The 16,635-nt window shown below is 44.0% G+C and overlaps 1 protein-coding gene across 2 annotated transcripts in view; it reads right to left on the reverse strand.

Annotated features, from left to right (window-relative positions):
• Positions 1-5,205: 5,205 nt before the first annotated feature.
• The window catches only part of LOC116989413 (tyrosine-protein kinase JAK2-like), a 49,695-nt gene continuing 38,265 nt past the window's right edge, over positions 5,206-16,635 (reverse strand). For both annotated transcript variants that reach the window (XM_033046774.1, XM_033046776.1), the window contains exons 16-24: positions 15,530-15,681; positions 14,118-14,268; positions 13,307-13,446; positions 12,123-12,312; positions 9,931-10,055; positions 9,055-9,227; positions 7,750-7,867; positions 6,553-6,660; positions 5,206-5,888 (exon numbers count right to left, since the gene is read on the reverse strand). In XM_033046774.1, coding sequence (XP_032902665.1) covers positions 5,784-5,888; positions 6,553-6,660; positions 7,750-7,867; positions 9,055-9,227; positions 9,931-10,055; positions 12,123-12,312; positions 13,307-13,446; positions 14,118-14,268; positions 15,530-15,681 — 1,262 coding nt within the window. In that variant the 3' untranslated portion in view covers positions 5,206-5,783. The remainder of the gene's footprint in view (positions 5,889-6,552; positions 6,661-7,749; positions 7,868-9,054; positions 9,228-9,930; positions 10,056-12,122; positions 12,313-13,306; positions 13,447-14,117; positions 14,269-15,529; positions 15,682-16,635) is intronic.

Consider the following 16,635-nt stretch of genomic DNA (forward strand, 5'->3'; position numbering starts at 1 on the left):
CTACTTTATCCGACATAACACAAAACCAGGTCGGGAGCCAACTGGTGGCCAACGGGAGACGAGCAGGGCTAAAGGAAAACACCATTCCACAATCATTCCGGGTAATCAGTAGAACATGTCCATACTAATCAAGCCCTTCACCTTGGAGGAGTTTGAAGCAGGACTTAGCACCATGAAGCTGGGAAAAGCTGCGGGTCCCGACAACTTACTGACCAAAATGATTACTCACCTACGCCCAGTCGCAAAACAATGGCTTATGAACATGTACAACACATGCCTCCAGACCCAGCGCATTCCAAATATCTGGAGGAAAGCTATTATCATTGTTCTACTAAAACCTGGAAAAGATCCCAATCTCTCCAAAAGCTACTGGCCTATCTCCCTACCATGTATCAGCTCCAAGCTGTTCGAGAGACTACTCCTTAGCCGACTATCCCCTCAGATATGGAAAATAACAACCTCCGATGCATGTGTGTGTGGCAAATCGCAAACCATGGAACACATCATGAGATGTAGCCAAGCTCCACAATGTCCCGAAGATGACCTGGCCGAACCAAATGCCGCTGGGCTCGCCTGCGCCAGCCACTGGAAAGACGTGATATGGAAGATGGCCGAACACGAGGAAGAAGAAGTGAACCAGAGCACTACAGGCTCATCCGCCTCACCATCCCGTTCCCACGTTTGTCATGTTTAACTAGACATCCCTTCAACATGCAACCAGCAATGTTTGTATTGTGTGTATCTAGGCTACTCCTTGCCTATCACATGACATTTACCCCCGTCAGGCAAAAGGTGTGTAAACACACACCTCGAGATTCGGGCAACTGAACCATCCTACCAACATCTAGAGAGCAGTCCTGAACTACTATCTACCTCATTGGAGACCCTCGGACTATCTTTGATCGGACTTTACTGGCTTTATCTTGCACTCAACATTATTCACGTTATTCCCTTTATTGCGTATCTGTAGGCTAAGGATGGCTCGATTGTAATCATGTATTGTCTTTCCACTGACTGGTTAGCAAGCAACAAAAGCTTTTCTCTGTACCTCTGTACACATGACAATAAACTCAACTCAACTACTGTTTATGCCTATTGTTTATTGTCTAACTCAGGTTTATGTGCATGAGAACGCACACCATCCTGACTAGAGAATATATTGTCAGTTCTTTATTACCCAAATTAACCGCCTAACAGCCCTGCGGGAGCATCAGCATCACCAGGACTGCAGGGCAAGAAGACAGATCATCACAACATTCCCAATGGCGATGAGGGATCAGCACTAAATATTGACATTGCTGGTGTGACTGTATCTTGAGAAATGATAAAGAAACAAAAATAATATTTCAGGTAGCTGGAGAGCAAACTCAGGATGTTCTAATGTACAAACTGTTGCAGTTCAGGTCAGCACAAGCTTGTCGTGTTTAACTAGGCATCAGCCCCAGCTGGACTGATGAGCTACAACAGCTGTGTGTTACAATAAGTGAGCATGTTTGTGAGATGTATTGGAGATATTGGCCCGAGCTCTCTGTCCCAGATGACAAAGAGCACCTTTGTTCGGCAGTTCTGTCCGAGAGAAGGACTTGATATCTGATACCACACTTTGTACTTGAAGCATGCACTCTTTGGTTGGTACAGAGAAACTCCTGTCTTGACCTTGTTTATATCACTCTATTGGTTGTAGCATCTGCCAGTAGATTTTAAGTTTCCTTTGAGGAAGAAGGTGAAATTCCCAGGTTTAATTAAACTAGGTTGAGTGATGTTGGCTGCACTAGTCTGAAGTATGGAAGATATTTTAAAAATGGACTCGTTGACCTTGGCAAGCGTTAGTACCTCCCTCCTGTCACCAGTGACTGATTGGTAGCCTTCCAGTTCAGGAGTTCCCCTGGCATGAGGATGATTCTGAATAAGAATTTTAACATGTTGCTTGGGGATCAATATTAATGCAGGTGGAACGGTCAATTAATATCAGATATTGCTGGAAACACGTAGCAGGTTTGATTTACTGTCACATGTACTTGATTTAGTGAAATTCTTTGTTTTGCCTACATAGAAACATAGAAACATAGAATTTAGGTGCTGGAGTAGGCCATTCGGCCCTTCGAGCCTGCACCGCCATTCATTGTGATCATGGCTGATCATCCAACTCAGTATCCCGTACCTGCCTTCTCTCCATACCCTCTGATCCCCTTAGCCACAAGGGCCACATCTAACTCCCTCTTAAATATAGCCAATGAACTGGCCTCGACTACCCTCTGTGGCAGGGAGTTCCAGAGATTCACCACTCTCTGTGTGACACACGTATGCAAAGTGTCGCTATGTACAGCATAGGGCTTCAATAAATGTACAAAATTATTGAAAGCTTCAGACTAGTGTGACCGACATCACTCAACCCAGTTTAATTAAACCTGGGAATTTCACACCCCCCCCCCCCAATCTTTCCACATCCTCAATCCTTTCCACTCATCACTTTAATTTCATGTTTCATGGATTTTGTGTTTTATGACTGTTGGCAGGACAATTTCCGTCCTGGGATAAATACATTTCTATCGTATCTTAATATAGTCCTGATAATCCCTCTAGATTCTGGACCCCCAGCTCCCTCCACCGAGTCCCCCTCTGTTCTCAGCATCCCCCCACGCCAGGTCCCTCTTTGTTCTACAGCATCTGTGGAAAGATTGACACAGTTTACTTTGCATACACCACCTACTGCATTCGGCTCAGTAGATTATTCCTGTAAACTTGCTAATCGGGGGTATGGTGATACTCTGCTGGACTGTTTGTAAGAAAAACAATTTCACTGTGTTATGTGACAATAAAAAGCACTATTGATTATTGTTAACATTACATTGGATTTAGGAAGAGATAAATCCGTTCTTCTATTCAACCTCTCTCACTTTAGGTAACTTGTTCTTTTCTTTAGTTTGTTTCAGAACTGGTCACTTCTGTCAGTCATCCATCTGCGAATTGGGCTCTGATGTTCTCTCTTCATTAGTACGGTCAGATCCATTTGGCAAGCCCCACACACCTGCTGGCAGCAGCATAACACAGACAAAGAAGCATAATCTGCTTTGATTAATCCATTTGATCTCACTCCATCAGCACTACCACTGCGCTGCTGTGCCGCCCTCAACCGCAAGCTGCCTCAGTGCAGGCAGATGCTGATGAAATTTGCCATTGCCTTTAATTTGGCAGTTACTTGAGGAAAATTATGTTTGAAGATCAGGATTTGAAACATGCTATTTGTTGTCTACCAGGGAGAGATCATTGGCCTCTTGCTTATTTCAGACACCTGGGCTGTATACAGTTGACCTCACCAAATAAAGTACATTGGAGGAATGCAAGGCTAAATTGCATCTATCTTAAGGTAAAGTGTCTGCGTACTTAGACAAATGAATTTAAAGCATTGATCAGCATATGGCAAGATGATATTGTTACTAACACAGAAACATAGCTGAAAGGGCAGGATTGTTAACTCAAAAATGCAAGGTATAGAATCTTCACGTGTGACGTTGCGATGTGAGTACAGAATCCATTCATGTGGTAATGAGGCCGTATTCAGCTTGGAAAGAAAGGGGGCAATCAGCTTGCTAATGTATATCATGAGCTTCCTAACAGGTAGCAGGAGATGAGCAGATATGCAGGAAAATCAGATAGAGATGCAAGAGCAACAGGATTATTGTAATGGGATTTCATTTCTGCAATGTGTGATGGCTATACCTGGAGCTTAGTTTAGGGATACAACGTGGAAACAGGTCCTTCGGCCCACCGGGTCCGCACTGACCATAGATCACCCGTTTGCACTAGTTCTGTGTTATCCCAGTTTCACATGCATTTGCTACACACTAAGGGAAACATTCCAGACGCCAATTAACCTCCAAACCTGCACGTCTTTGGAATGTGGGAGGAAGCAGGAACACCCACGCGGTCACAGGGAGAACGTACAAACTCAATATAGACAGCATCCACAGTCAGGATCAAACACGGGTCTCTGGCACAGTAAGACAGCAAGCAGCTCTACTGCTGCACCACTGTGCCACCCACTGGCAGGGCGGAGGCTAGCAGTGAGGGCTTGTGTTTCAGATTTGAGGCCAGTGATCAATGTTAGATCCACTGGTGTTTGTTATCACCATTAAAGATATGGGTGAAAATGTATTTGACATGGTTAGTAAATTTGTAGATGGCATCAAAATTGGTATTTAGTGAACAGTGAAGAATATTATCTATAGTTGCAACAGGTTTTCAACTAAGAAATTGGGCCGAGAAATTGGGCCGAGGAATGGCAGATAAAATTTAACCTGGACAATGACAAAGTGTTGAATTTGTGCAAGTTAAACCAGGGCAGAACTTGCGCAGTAAATGGCAGGGCACTGGAGAACGGTGGAGAATGGAGAGATCTATGGGTACAAGTGCATAGTTCCCTGAATATGGCAACAGGCAGAATTGGTGGTGAAGAAGGTATTTGACATGCTGGCTGTCATCAGTCAGGTCACTGAGTACAAGAGATAGAATGCATGTTACAACTGTACAAGACATTGGTGAAACCACACTTGAAGTATTGCATGCAGTTTTGGCCACCTTGGGTGATATGATAGGACACGATGTCATTAAGCTGGAAAGGGTTCAGAAGAGATTCACAAGGATGTTGCCTGTATTGAAGGGCTTGAGTTTTAAGGATAGACTGGACATGTGTTTTCTCTGGAGCTGAGGTGTGACTGTATCGAATTATACTAAATCACACGGAGCATAGATGAGGTGAAAAGTCAGCCTTTTTCCCCAGGGTAGGGAACTAAAAAAGTAGAGGGCACAGATTTAAGGTGAGAGGGGGAAGATTTAAATGGGTCCTGAGGGGAAGCGTTTTCACCCTGGTGGGTATGTGCAACACCCTACCACAGAAAGTGGTAGAGATGAGGTGTTGTGGGCCTATCTCAACAAAACACCAGTGAAGGGAGGTGCCCACTTGATAACCCCAATGATGTACTGACACCTGAATCCCTAGTTTTTGTTGTTCCATAGTTTAATTGTGTAAAGGCATTTTAGAGTCACACATGGGATTGGTTTTCTTGTGTGTTTGTTAATATGTAGATAGCTTATTACTGAATATGAAGTTATTGTCCTGTAGCATTAAGTGTGTATAGGTAGTTTAGCAGTGGACTCCAATGTCTTTTGAGCTTATGAACAATATTACAAATCAGATCCCCATGGTACCAACAATTTGCATTTTAATGAGATTTCCCATTTTCAACAGAAGAATGACAGATAATGTATTTCTTGATCAATGTTGCCATCACTTGTAACATGAGAAATTCCCTCATTCCCACCCTCGACACGCCCACTTCATTTTTCCTCTTGTCCTTTCCAACCATAGCTCTATTGCCCTTCCAGTCCCAGTTTTTGAACCCTGGAAAGCATCACTGGGTTGAAGGTTTTACAACAGATGAGGAGTTCTATGATTGCCTTTACTACTCTCCAGTTTCTTCCTACTCTTTCTCAGTGACTGAGCTGATTCGTGAAAGCAATGCAAAAGCATGGAAGATGCAAAGATGATTACTTCCAAGTCCCACACCTGCCATCCTCCAAATCAGATTTGACTTGAAGTTGCAGTTTGGGGAACCGTGCAGTCCGTGACTGAAAGATTCCAGGTTGCACTGGTGTAGCCCGCGGAGGCAGTTCAACAGCTTTGCAAAGCAAACACTTTCCTTTGAACCATTTTGTTGATTCCAAGCCGCAGTGAGGCTGCATTGCATGGGCCTGAAGTGAACGCTTTCCTAAAGCAGCACCCATCAGAAGATAGCAGCTTGCATTTCCTCCATCTTGTGCAGCAGCTCCACAAACGTTGGCCTTTGAGCAGGATTATGGTTCCAGCACCTCAGCATGACATTGTAGATCTAAGTAACAAACCATAAAAAAGAAGGCTCTCATTGTGGTGCCCAGTATATCGATACACACTCCACCCAAAGTCTTGGAGTAAGATTGAGGAGCAACCTATTGGCTGGTGTGGGGATGATGTGTTCAGTTGTAAGCTGATTTGATAGAACACATAACAGATGTAGGAATGCTGCTCCTTGGATTAGATATCTGTCAACCCCCTCCCTCCACTCCAATTTCCCCCTTCATTTTTCTGATTTCCATTCGAATTGAGAATCTTGTTGCAGATCATAAAAATTCACAGCATCAAAAATACTTTCCCGACATCTCTCTTCAACCGCCCCCCCGCCCCCGCGCCCCCCCCCCCCCCCCCCCGCCCCCCCACTGATCTCCATCACCATCCAAAACTTCACATCGGTTTTTATTGATTGGCTGAGTCTGGGCTACTGCAGCACAAAATCAGGTGCTGTTGCCTTCCCATCCTTGCAACTTCTCAAATGAATGAACAAATTATTGACTTGCAAAATTTCAGTGAAAGATGAAGTAAACATCATCTTCAATCTCCAGCTTTCTGCAAGAAATCTCTGGCAAATCAATTAAATTTTAGTCTTTCCATTCATCTCAGTGTTCATCCGACCCCAAAGACAAAGGCGTGGACATTCCCTCTTCCCTATGGCCTCTTACCTCTCTCGGACATCCCTGGGGTAACGGCAGGCGACTGGTTTTCAGGACCTCAAGGATTTGGAAGACCATGTGGCCCTGTTTATCCGACCCAATCATTCTCTGAAACTCCTTTAAAAAATAACAGGAAATTATTATTGAGCCTCTCAGGGCTTCCCCCCCCCCTGTTCCTACAGGTGTGCAGCTCATTCCTCTTCCCCAGCCTGACCCAAGTTTGGTCTCGACCCTTCTGATGGTCCTCTCATCCAACTCGTTCTTTTCCAGTAAACAAGAATGGCAATCTCGCCTTTCCTGAAATATATAAATATCCTAAAGCACCTAAGATGATGTAACCCATCACTATTATTTGACCATTTTTTCTACTCACCCAACACGCTCTGATTTTTTAATTTGTTTTTTTCAATGGTCTTGATCCAATAAACTAACATTTAAATACCATTCTTTCAACTATTCGTTACTCTCTGTTGTCATGCTTGATCAAAATATTGAGCAAATATTCCGTCCACAGATAATTATTCAGACAATGTTCTCTTGAGGTCACTGGGTCTCTCAGCCCAAAGGCAGGGGGGCTTTTTTGTTGCATCAAGTGGCTGACAAGTTTCCTATACTACAACCCCCACTGCAGCTCAATGTGCAGTTCCTTCCCAATCAAACGTGCCTCATCTTCTGTAGGGATTTAGCAGATACTCCAAGGTTGCTAACGAATCAATACAAACGCAAGACCCTTTCCAACCGACAATGAATGGACTAAGTGCTGCCTGTAGAATATTGTCAATGGGGTTGGCGTGAATTAATGATCCCTTGCAAAACATCAGTGAAAATGAATGGGAATACACATGGGGGGAGAGATAGAACTAGCTGTCAAAAGGGAGACACAAGGGATTGCAGACGCTGGAATCTTCATGAAAATACAAAGTGCTGGAGTAACTCAGTGGGTCAGGCAGCATATCTGGAGGACATGGATACGTGACCTTTTGACTTCTTCAGAGTCAGAACTGCTGCATTACTTCATCACTGTATTTAGAACCAGCTTTCAGTTCCCTCTCGGTCTGCTCTATCGGAGTTCAGAGTGTTAGCTTAACCTCTGCCTGAGGTTTGGAGGGACGGCTGATTGGGAAGGATTTGCACATTGGTTTAGCTTCCACAAGCCGGCAACAGTTGAGTGAGCAAGGGGCCGTTCTGGCTGATGTTCTCACTCACCGTTGGTGGACTCCTGCCATGGCTGCCGTATGTAAACAACTCGTAAAGCACGACACCAAAACTCCACACATCTGACTCCCTGGAAAATTTGCTGTCAGATAGAGATTCAATAGCATACCTAAACACAAGGAATTTGATTACATTTCTGTAGACCTCTCACATAATATTATCAAAATTAGTAGCAATATGTCTGTATTCAAAAGGTTAGCAGCATACACCTAATGTATGTTTATTAAATTTCCAATATAACTTTCCTGACCTGGATACCAATCCTTTAAAGTCTTGTGCTGGACCTAGGATTAACAACACCTGAATATGTTGCTTATGTTTGAGGTACAATGTTAGCAACCCTGGTCAGGGTGGACTGTGACTTGGGGGAAAACCCGCAGGAATTAATGTTCCTAAGGCCTTCTGGATGGTAGAGATGGTGGGCTTGGGTGATGCTGCCAGAGTTGCCAGGTGCATATTCACCAAGTAGTTTGTAGGAAGCCAACACTGTGCTGGTTGTAGAGGGAATGGATGATTGGAATGGTGAACGTTCTCAAGTGGGCTACATTGTGCAAAATGATGTTGAGTTTCAACTGGGCAAGCTCCCATAGGGCCACCAATCTTCCACCTCGTGTAACATTGGTCATCCTTCAGCGGGAGAACAAATGCCACATTTGTGCAAGAGCTCACTGGGTCATCAGAGGGAGCCCTCGCTGTTCATTACACAGCTGCTGGCATTGGGGTGCGTGAGAGGAAGTCAGGAGGTGCTGACGATAAAGAGGAGCCAATATCAAGCTTGGTCAAGCAATTAAACCTTCTGATGAAAAAGTGATCTAATAAAGCACGCTGGTTTACCTTGCTCACCAGGTTATGCAGATATAAAACATTGAGTTTACAAAAGTGTTAAAGGTGTAGAAGTGACTTTTTGAAATATGCCACGGAGATTCCCCAAAATCCATGGAAATGAGGAAAACCAACTTGTTTGTCCTGAGCCAACTATAACTAACTGATTCCTTGAGGCCATGCCCCTCTCAAGCTGTAACCAGCATAGTTGAGAGGATTGGGCTGAATAACATGCAAATAAACATTTGGAACGGGAAGATAATGATGAACATGAAGCATTAGAAGCATTTCACTACACCTAGGTGTATGTGACCAATAAAATAACCTTTGAACCTTTGAATGGAAAGTGTGGAAGCCTGTATTACAGAATATCCACTCCAGCTTCTGTTTATAATTGGTAATACATTTCTTTGGAAAGGGCTAACCTACGAGTGTCCATGAGTACTTACAAACCAAGTGACAGACTGCTCTTACCAAAAGATTGGACTCTCTCCTGCCTCCAGAACCTTATAATAATCCTTGTCTCCAGGCAGAATCTTGGTTAGTCCAAAGTCACCAATCTTTACACAGGTGTCACTTTCTACTAGAATGTTCCGTGCCGCCAGGTCCCTGTGTACGTATCGTTTTGAGCCAAGGTATTCCATTCCCTTTCACCAAGAACAGAAAAAAAAATAGCTATTGAAATCTATTAAAATCTATTAAGGTCTCATTAATGCACTAGCTAAATAATCCCTGAGTGACACTTTGAAATCTTGAGGCACACTACAGTTAGACAATAGAGAATAAGCAATAGGTGCAGGAGTAGGCCATTTGGCCCTTCGAGCCAGCACCACCATGCAATGTGATCATGGCTGATCATCCCCAATCAGTACCCCGTTCCTGCCTTCTCCCCATATTCCCTGACTCCACTATTTTTAAGAGCCCTGTTGCTGGAATTATGATAAACAGATAATGCTGGAAGAACTCAGCCAGTCAGGCAGCGTCTGTGGAAGGACAATGTTTCGGTCAGAACTCCTTTTTAGACTGGATCTCCACTGATGCTGCCAAATCTGCTGAGTTCCTCCATTACTTTGTGTTTTGCTTTGATATCAGTATTTGGTTGTCAATGCTTTGGGAGTTCTGAGGATACACTGCTGGATATTGCAAACTTTCCACGGATAAACCTCAAAGATTTTAAAAGTGAGTTTTAAAATCATTTTGAGCACTTTGGTTAAGAACCAAGTTTCCGAGATTTGGGGTGGTGATTGTTAGATGTGGTGACAGGGCAAAGTGTCTGTTTACATGAGAGCACTCTCAACGCGACCCACATAATGAAAGTTCCCACCCAGGACAGCCGAACGCTCTACATACCTTGCATATCTGAGCTGCGTACAGAAGGAGCTTCTTGTGACCCAGCCTGTGCCTGTTCTGCTGCACGTAATCGCGCAGGCTTCCATGAGGCAGGTATTCCATGATCAATCGCAGGTTCCTGCGGCCTGTCAAGATTAAATAATGCCAGTTTCATGCTGGAAATGTTACATGGATGTGTGGCATTGAATCGCTCAATGTTTCATTGCACAAGGGACATATTGTATCAGTGTTAATTAGTTCATAAGTGAAAAGAGCAGAATTAGGCCTTTCGGCCCATCAAGTCTACTCCGCCATTCAATCATGGCTGATCTATCTTTCCCTCCAAACCCCATTCTCCTCCCTTCTTCCCATAACTCCTGACACTCGTACTAATCAAGAGTCTATCTATCTCTGCCTTAAAAATATCTATTAACTTGGCCTCCACAACCTTCTGTGGCAATGAATTCCACAGATTCACCACTTTCTGACTAAAGAAATTCCTCCTCATCTCCTTCCTAAAGGAATGTCCTTTAATTCTGAGGCTCTCTGGTCCTAGAGTCTCCCATTAGTGGAAACATCTAATGTATTAGAGCACTACAGTATTGTACAGAACTGCAGGATTGGAGCAGTAAAGGGCATCAATGAGGAATCCTTCCATTCACCAACCTGCTCTATTGCCTTTACCCAGTCTTCATTTTACTAACGTGGTCTAATTCCTCCTGAGCAGCCCACTGGGATAATTCCTTCATTCTAAACCTTCATAGTTAACCTAGTCTAGATGGTTATCGACCTGAAACATTGCTTGTCCTTTCCGTCCATAGCTACTTCCTGACTCATTGAGTTCATCCACCTGCTCACCTTCTTTTTGCTTCACATCAAGACCATCCATCTGTCCTTTCTTTATTCATTCAGATTTCAATCAAAGGACTTCTGCACAGAGTAGAATTTGATTTTGCTACTATTTCTGACACTTCAAGTGCCGTTAGAATTGGATGTAAATGCTAAGTCAGCTTTGCCAAAGATGCTTTCATTCAACATCTGATAGAATCATACAGCATGGAAACAGGCCCTTCACCCCAACTTGCCCACTCCTACCAAGATGCCCCATCTACACCTGCCCGCATTTGGCCCATTCCTTCTAAGCATTTCCTATCCATGTACCTGTCCAAATGTCTTTACAATGTTGTGATAGTACCTGCCTCAACTATCTCCCCTGACAGCTCATTCCATACCCCTACCTTCTGTGTGAAAATGTTGCCACTCAGGTTCCTGTTAAATCTTTCCCTGCTTATTTTACAGTTATGTCCCCTGGTTCTTGATTCCCTTACTCTGGGTAAAACATTTATCCTATCCATTCTCCTCATGATCTTATACACATCTATAACATCACACCTCTATAAGATCACCCCACATCCTCCTGCGCTCCAAGGAGTAAAGTCCTAGCCTGCCCATCCTCTCCCAACAGCTCAGGCCCTCAAGTCCTGGCAACATCCTTGTAAAACTTTTCTGCAACCTTTCCAGGTAACGATAACGGAGGAAGTTGCTGAAGCTGCTAATGTTCATTGCGTGCAGAACAATAAATGCTAAAAATCAGCAAAGGTGGAAGAACTCGGATAGTCAGACAGCATCTGTGGAAAGAGAATCCAGTTGAGTTGTGGGTCAGCGATCCTCAGAACACAGATCTGAGATGTTGACTGGTTCTCTTAACACAGATGCTGCTTGACTGGCTGAGTTCCTTCAGCACTTATGTTTTCATTTCAGATTCCTGCATCTGCCATTTTGTTTTCCAGTATGTTCAAAATTCATTGGCTTCTGCCCCTGTCGAGCATCCAATTCCCACCCAATCATCCTTCAGTCCACAAACCTGTCCATTGAAATCTTAGGAAAAACATTTATAACTTTTTAAGGGAGAAAAATACACAATTCTTTGAAATGTAGAAACAAAGTCCTGCAGATGTTGGTTGATACACAAAAAGACACAAAGTGCTGGAGCAATTTAGCAGGTCAGACAGCAACTCTGGAGAACGTGAATAGGTGACGTTTTGGTTCGGGATCCTTCGTTAGATGAAAGAAGTCGGGAGAAGTGGCCTAACTCAAAACATCACCTATCCATGTTCTCCAGGCTGTGGTGTTCTTCAGCACTTTGTGACTTTTTATGTAAACAAGCATCTGCATTGCCTTGTGTCTCGAATAGAGGTGCCAATCCCACTCACCGACACTGTAGCAAACTCCTTTGTATTTGACAATGTGTTCACTGTGGAGATTCTTGACCACTGCGATCTCCTGCTCAAAGTCACGAAGGTGCTCTCTTGTGGTGTGTTGTAGCTTCTTCACAGCCACCAGGTCCCCAGTGTTGTCCCCAAGGGGATCGTATCGGCACAGCTCGACACTGCCAAAGTTTCCCTGTCAATGAAACACCAGGACAAATTGGAAGAAGTTGTTGATCTCTCCAGTATCACAAGTTTCATCCACATCATCTTACGATGAGCCTTTATTCTAAAACGTTATCTCTACTACTGGGGAATCTCCCAGATGAAACATCTTCTCAGCTCCCAACCTCTAATGTGGGCCAAAATCAATGAGGTCACATCTGATTCTTCTACGCTCTGATGTATTGGCCCAACATGCTCAACCGTTCTGAATACACCTTATCCCAGCTATCAATCCAGTGGGCCTTTTCTGATTGCCTCCAATATAAGTGTATCCTTGTGCCTCGACAAGGCCACAGCAGACTGCAGTACTCCAGGTGAGGAGTCACCAGTGCCCTGTAAAGATGCATCTCTTTACTTTAAATTGCTCGGCCCTTGTAATAACGGTCAACCTTTCACTAGACTTCCTCATTAGTTGCTTCACCTACCCAGTAACCTATAGGGTTTTTAAAGAATCCGGAAATGGTAATATAATAAGCCAGAGTTGTGTATGCCTCAACCTGCTCTGCACTTTCAATGGCCTGTTTGCCATCTCCTTGATCCTTCTGCACCCCTTTTACAACAGTATTCTTTATTCTGTTTGCCCCCCTCACTCTCCCTGTTATAATGCACTCCTTCACATTTCTCCACATCAAACCCGGCCACTTACTCCTGACTCGCTATTATGCCAGCTCGTAGTTCCCACGGCAGAGCTATCTTCCCTGAATGATTGAGTTCAAATCCCACTTCAGAGACCTGGAGACCATCATCTGGGATGAGATGCCTATTGAGCAGCCTGCAATGTTGGCATGAAAGCCATTGCCCTGCCTGGCATCCTGGCATCAGCCAATAAACTGATCATTTAGTATTGCAACATCACAAATGCGTGGCTGCAAGATCAGGCCAAAGGCTACTTGTGTAAAGAAATTCAGGTCCTTCCCCCCCCTCCCCCCGACCCATCCCAGCTTGACTGAAGACAACGCCAATACCTTGCCCAGTAAAGAAATGAACTTGAGGTGTCTCTCTTCAAAGAAGTTGGGTTCTTCCTGCTTCCTCATTGCAAAAAAGCGGCAGAAGTCATTTGTATTTGGAAGGTCACTGGGAGACAGGTCACACAATCGTTCATAGTCTGAAAGAAGACAGTGGATTGTAAACGGCACAGGATGATTGCAGCATGGCTTGAGACCTCTAACCAGTGAACGTTTGGTTCTTGGCTCAAAGAATGGCATGCAAGGAAAAACAAGTTGATGGAAAAATCAAACAGCAGAGGGCATTAGCTTTCAAGTGAGAGGGACAAAGTTTGTAGTTGAGCGGGACAAGTTGTCGACACAGGGTGGTGAGTGCCTGGAATGTGCTGCCAGGGGTGGTGGTGGAGGCAGGTATGTTAGTGGCATTTAAAAGACTTTTGGACAGTCTCATGGATAGGCAGAGAATGGAGGGATATGGGTTATTTGCAGGTCGATAACTGATAGTCTTGGCATCATGTTCGGCACAGACATCAGTTTCTGCTTATATTTCAAGTTTTGAGATTTAATAAAGCTTTTGACAAAGTCTCTAATGGTAAACTAAAGATGAAGACATTTATCCAGAGGATTAAAGCATGGGATCAATGAAGACTTGGTAGATTGGATTCAATCTGGTAGCTAAATAGGGAAAGGTGTAAATGGGATTGGCGCAGATGGGCATTGTGCCAGCATGGATGAGATGGGCTGTGTGATTATATGGATGTTTGGTGCAACTACAGAGAGGAGGTATCACACCCTGCCCACGAAAGCACAGAATCTCTATGCAGTTGGTTACCTGAGGTGTTTAATCTGTTGAGCTCCCTGATGGTGGCTCGGAATGAAGGTCGGAGTTCAGGCTGGTAGTTCATGCACTGATTGATGAGGCTGGCTAACTCTGTCCACTTGGGAGCAGGAAGCTGAAGATGGTCCTCATAAAACTGGAGCTTCTGCACAACACAAGTTAATACATTTACTTCAAGGCTGTTTTTTTATTATCTGGTAGGTTTTGCAATCATATGCAATTCTCTATCCATTTTTTAAAAAGATCCACAAATGCATGAATCTACTCCGTCTCCTTGTGGCGACATCTGACTCTGGACTCTGGTCCTGTACACGGGGGGGAAATGGAGGAGGACTGGCCAAATTTTTGTGCCTTCCACCACAGTGATGAATGCTGTGGTGGATGTTTGTGTTACAGTTTTATTGTGTGTTCTTTATTATTGTACTGCTGCTGACAACCCAAATTTCCACCGACCCTGCTTGTGTGGCAATAAATTATATCTATCTATCTATCTATCTATCTATCTATCTATCATTGGTCCCTAACTGAGCCCTGTGGATGAGGCACTTCTGCATCAATCCCCACAAAGTGCAAAAAAACAAAGTGCTGGAGGAACTTGGTGGGTATCAGCACTTGCTCAGTCTGAAATAGGATCTTGACCCGAAACCTCATTTGTCCATTCCCTCCACAGATGCTGCCTGACACGCTGAGTACCTCCAGCACTTTGTGTTTTGCTCTAGATTCTAGCATCTGCTAACTCCTGTCTTCAATCTGCAATTGATATTCAACTGCTGGGGCTCAGCATGGGGCAGTTGGAAGCTTGGATCATGCACTATGCAATTGGTAACAGTACAGGCACTAGGGTACAGCACTGTCTGAAGTGTGCTCTTTGGAATTAAATGCCCTGTCTCAGGATTGGTGTGTTTTTTTGCAGTGTCTGCTCCCTATTGCCCCCATGACCATAGTAACTAGGCACCTTGATCAGCACCAACCAGTCTCCCACAAGCATTGTTTGTGGGGGAGAGAAGCCTCACATCAAAGGGTGGGTCGGCCAAATGGAAAAACCATGGCAGCAATCTCCCAAGTGAGATGCCTGAAGCAACCTGTTGGTGCATAAAAAGTGGGTAATGGAGCTTCCTGGCTTTACAGAACATGGCACTGAATGTTTGCACACATGATCTGAGCAATGCACCTGGCTCAGTGGCCATATTTAGATTAGATTAGATTAGATACTTTTTTTGTCACGTACAACGTCATGACATGCTTTGTTTTGCATACCTAGGCATACAAGAGTCGCCACGTAGAGGCCGTCAAAAAAGTTACACAGTACAAAGTTTATTGACAATTAAATATGTGATGTACGTTCCATTGCACTAATGAACAATTGTAGAGCCAGTCAAAATGGTGTGAAAGTCACGGGTCCTTACCTGCATGGGTTCCATGCTGTTGAGTGGGAGGTCTCCGCCACTGAATATCTCCCAGAGAGTTGTACCAAAGCTCCATCTGTCTGACTCGGAAACCATGTGTGTGGCTTGGTCAATGTATTCAGGAGCCAACCATGGGATCCGGTCAATGCGCACTGCATCAGAAAAATAAACTTTTAATCAGTTATGAGATCTTTCCAAACTCTCAGTCAGTCTCCATTCTCTGGGCATTTGCACATCTACAAGATTGGAAAGACTGGAATTTAGAAGGATGAGAGGGTATTTTATAGAAACGTATAAAATTATAAAAGGACTGGGCAAGCTCGATGCAGGAAAAAGTTTGCCAATGATGGAGGAGTCCAGAACTTGGGGCCACAGTCTAAGAATAAAGCGGAGGCCATTTAAAACTGAGATGAGAAAAAACTTTTTCACCCAGAGAGTTGTGAATTTGTGGAATTCTCTGCCGCAGAAGGCAGTAGAGGCCAATTCACTGGATGAGTTTAAAAGAGAGTTAGTTAGAGCTCTAGGGGCTAGTGGAATCAAGGGATATGGGGATGATCAGCCTTGATCACAATGAATGGCGGTACAGGCTCGAAGGCCAAATGGCCTCCTCCTGCAACTATTTTCTATGTTTCTATGCTTCTTTGGATCTCAGTTCCTCAAAGGGTAATGGCGCAGTGCCTTGGCATATTTTAAAGGAAAGTTTGATGGATATTTGATGAGCAAGTCAAATGATAAACAAATGTCACAAATGGCAAAGGTCCCAATGCTGATCTCTGCAGTACACCACTACTGACAGAGTTGCTGGTGTAAAGGTCTCAGAACTGATGCCTGTGGTACACAACTCACAGACGTAAATGTTATTCCCTGTATTCTGTATCTGTACACTGTGGATGGCTTTATTATAATCATGTATAGAATTTCCGCTGACTGGATAGCATGCAACAAAAAAGCTTTTCACTGTACCTCAGTACACGTGACAATAAACTAAACTAAACTAAACTAAACGTCCCAACTCCGATCGCTGCAGTACACCACTGCACACAGACCTGCGGGAATAAAGCTTTTCATTGTACTTCAGTGCATGTGACAATAAATGAGACTAAACT

This window comes from Amblyraja radiata, chromosome 29 (assembly GCF_010909765.2).
Source record: "Amblyraja radiata isolate CabotCenter1 chromosome 29, sAmbRad1.1.pri, whole genome shotgun sequence".
Classification (NCBI taxonomy): domain Eukaryota; kingdom Metazoa; phylum Chordata; class Chondrichthyes; order Rajiformes; family Rajidae; genus Amblyraja; species Amblyraja radiata.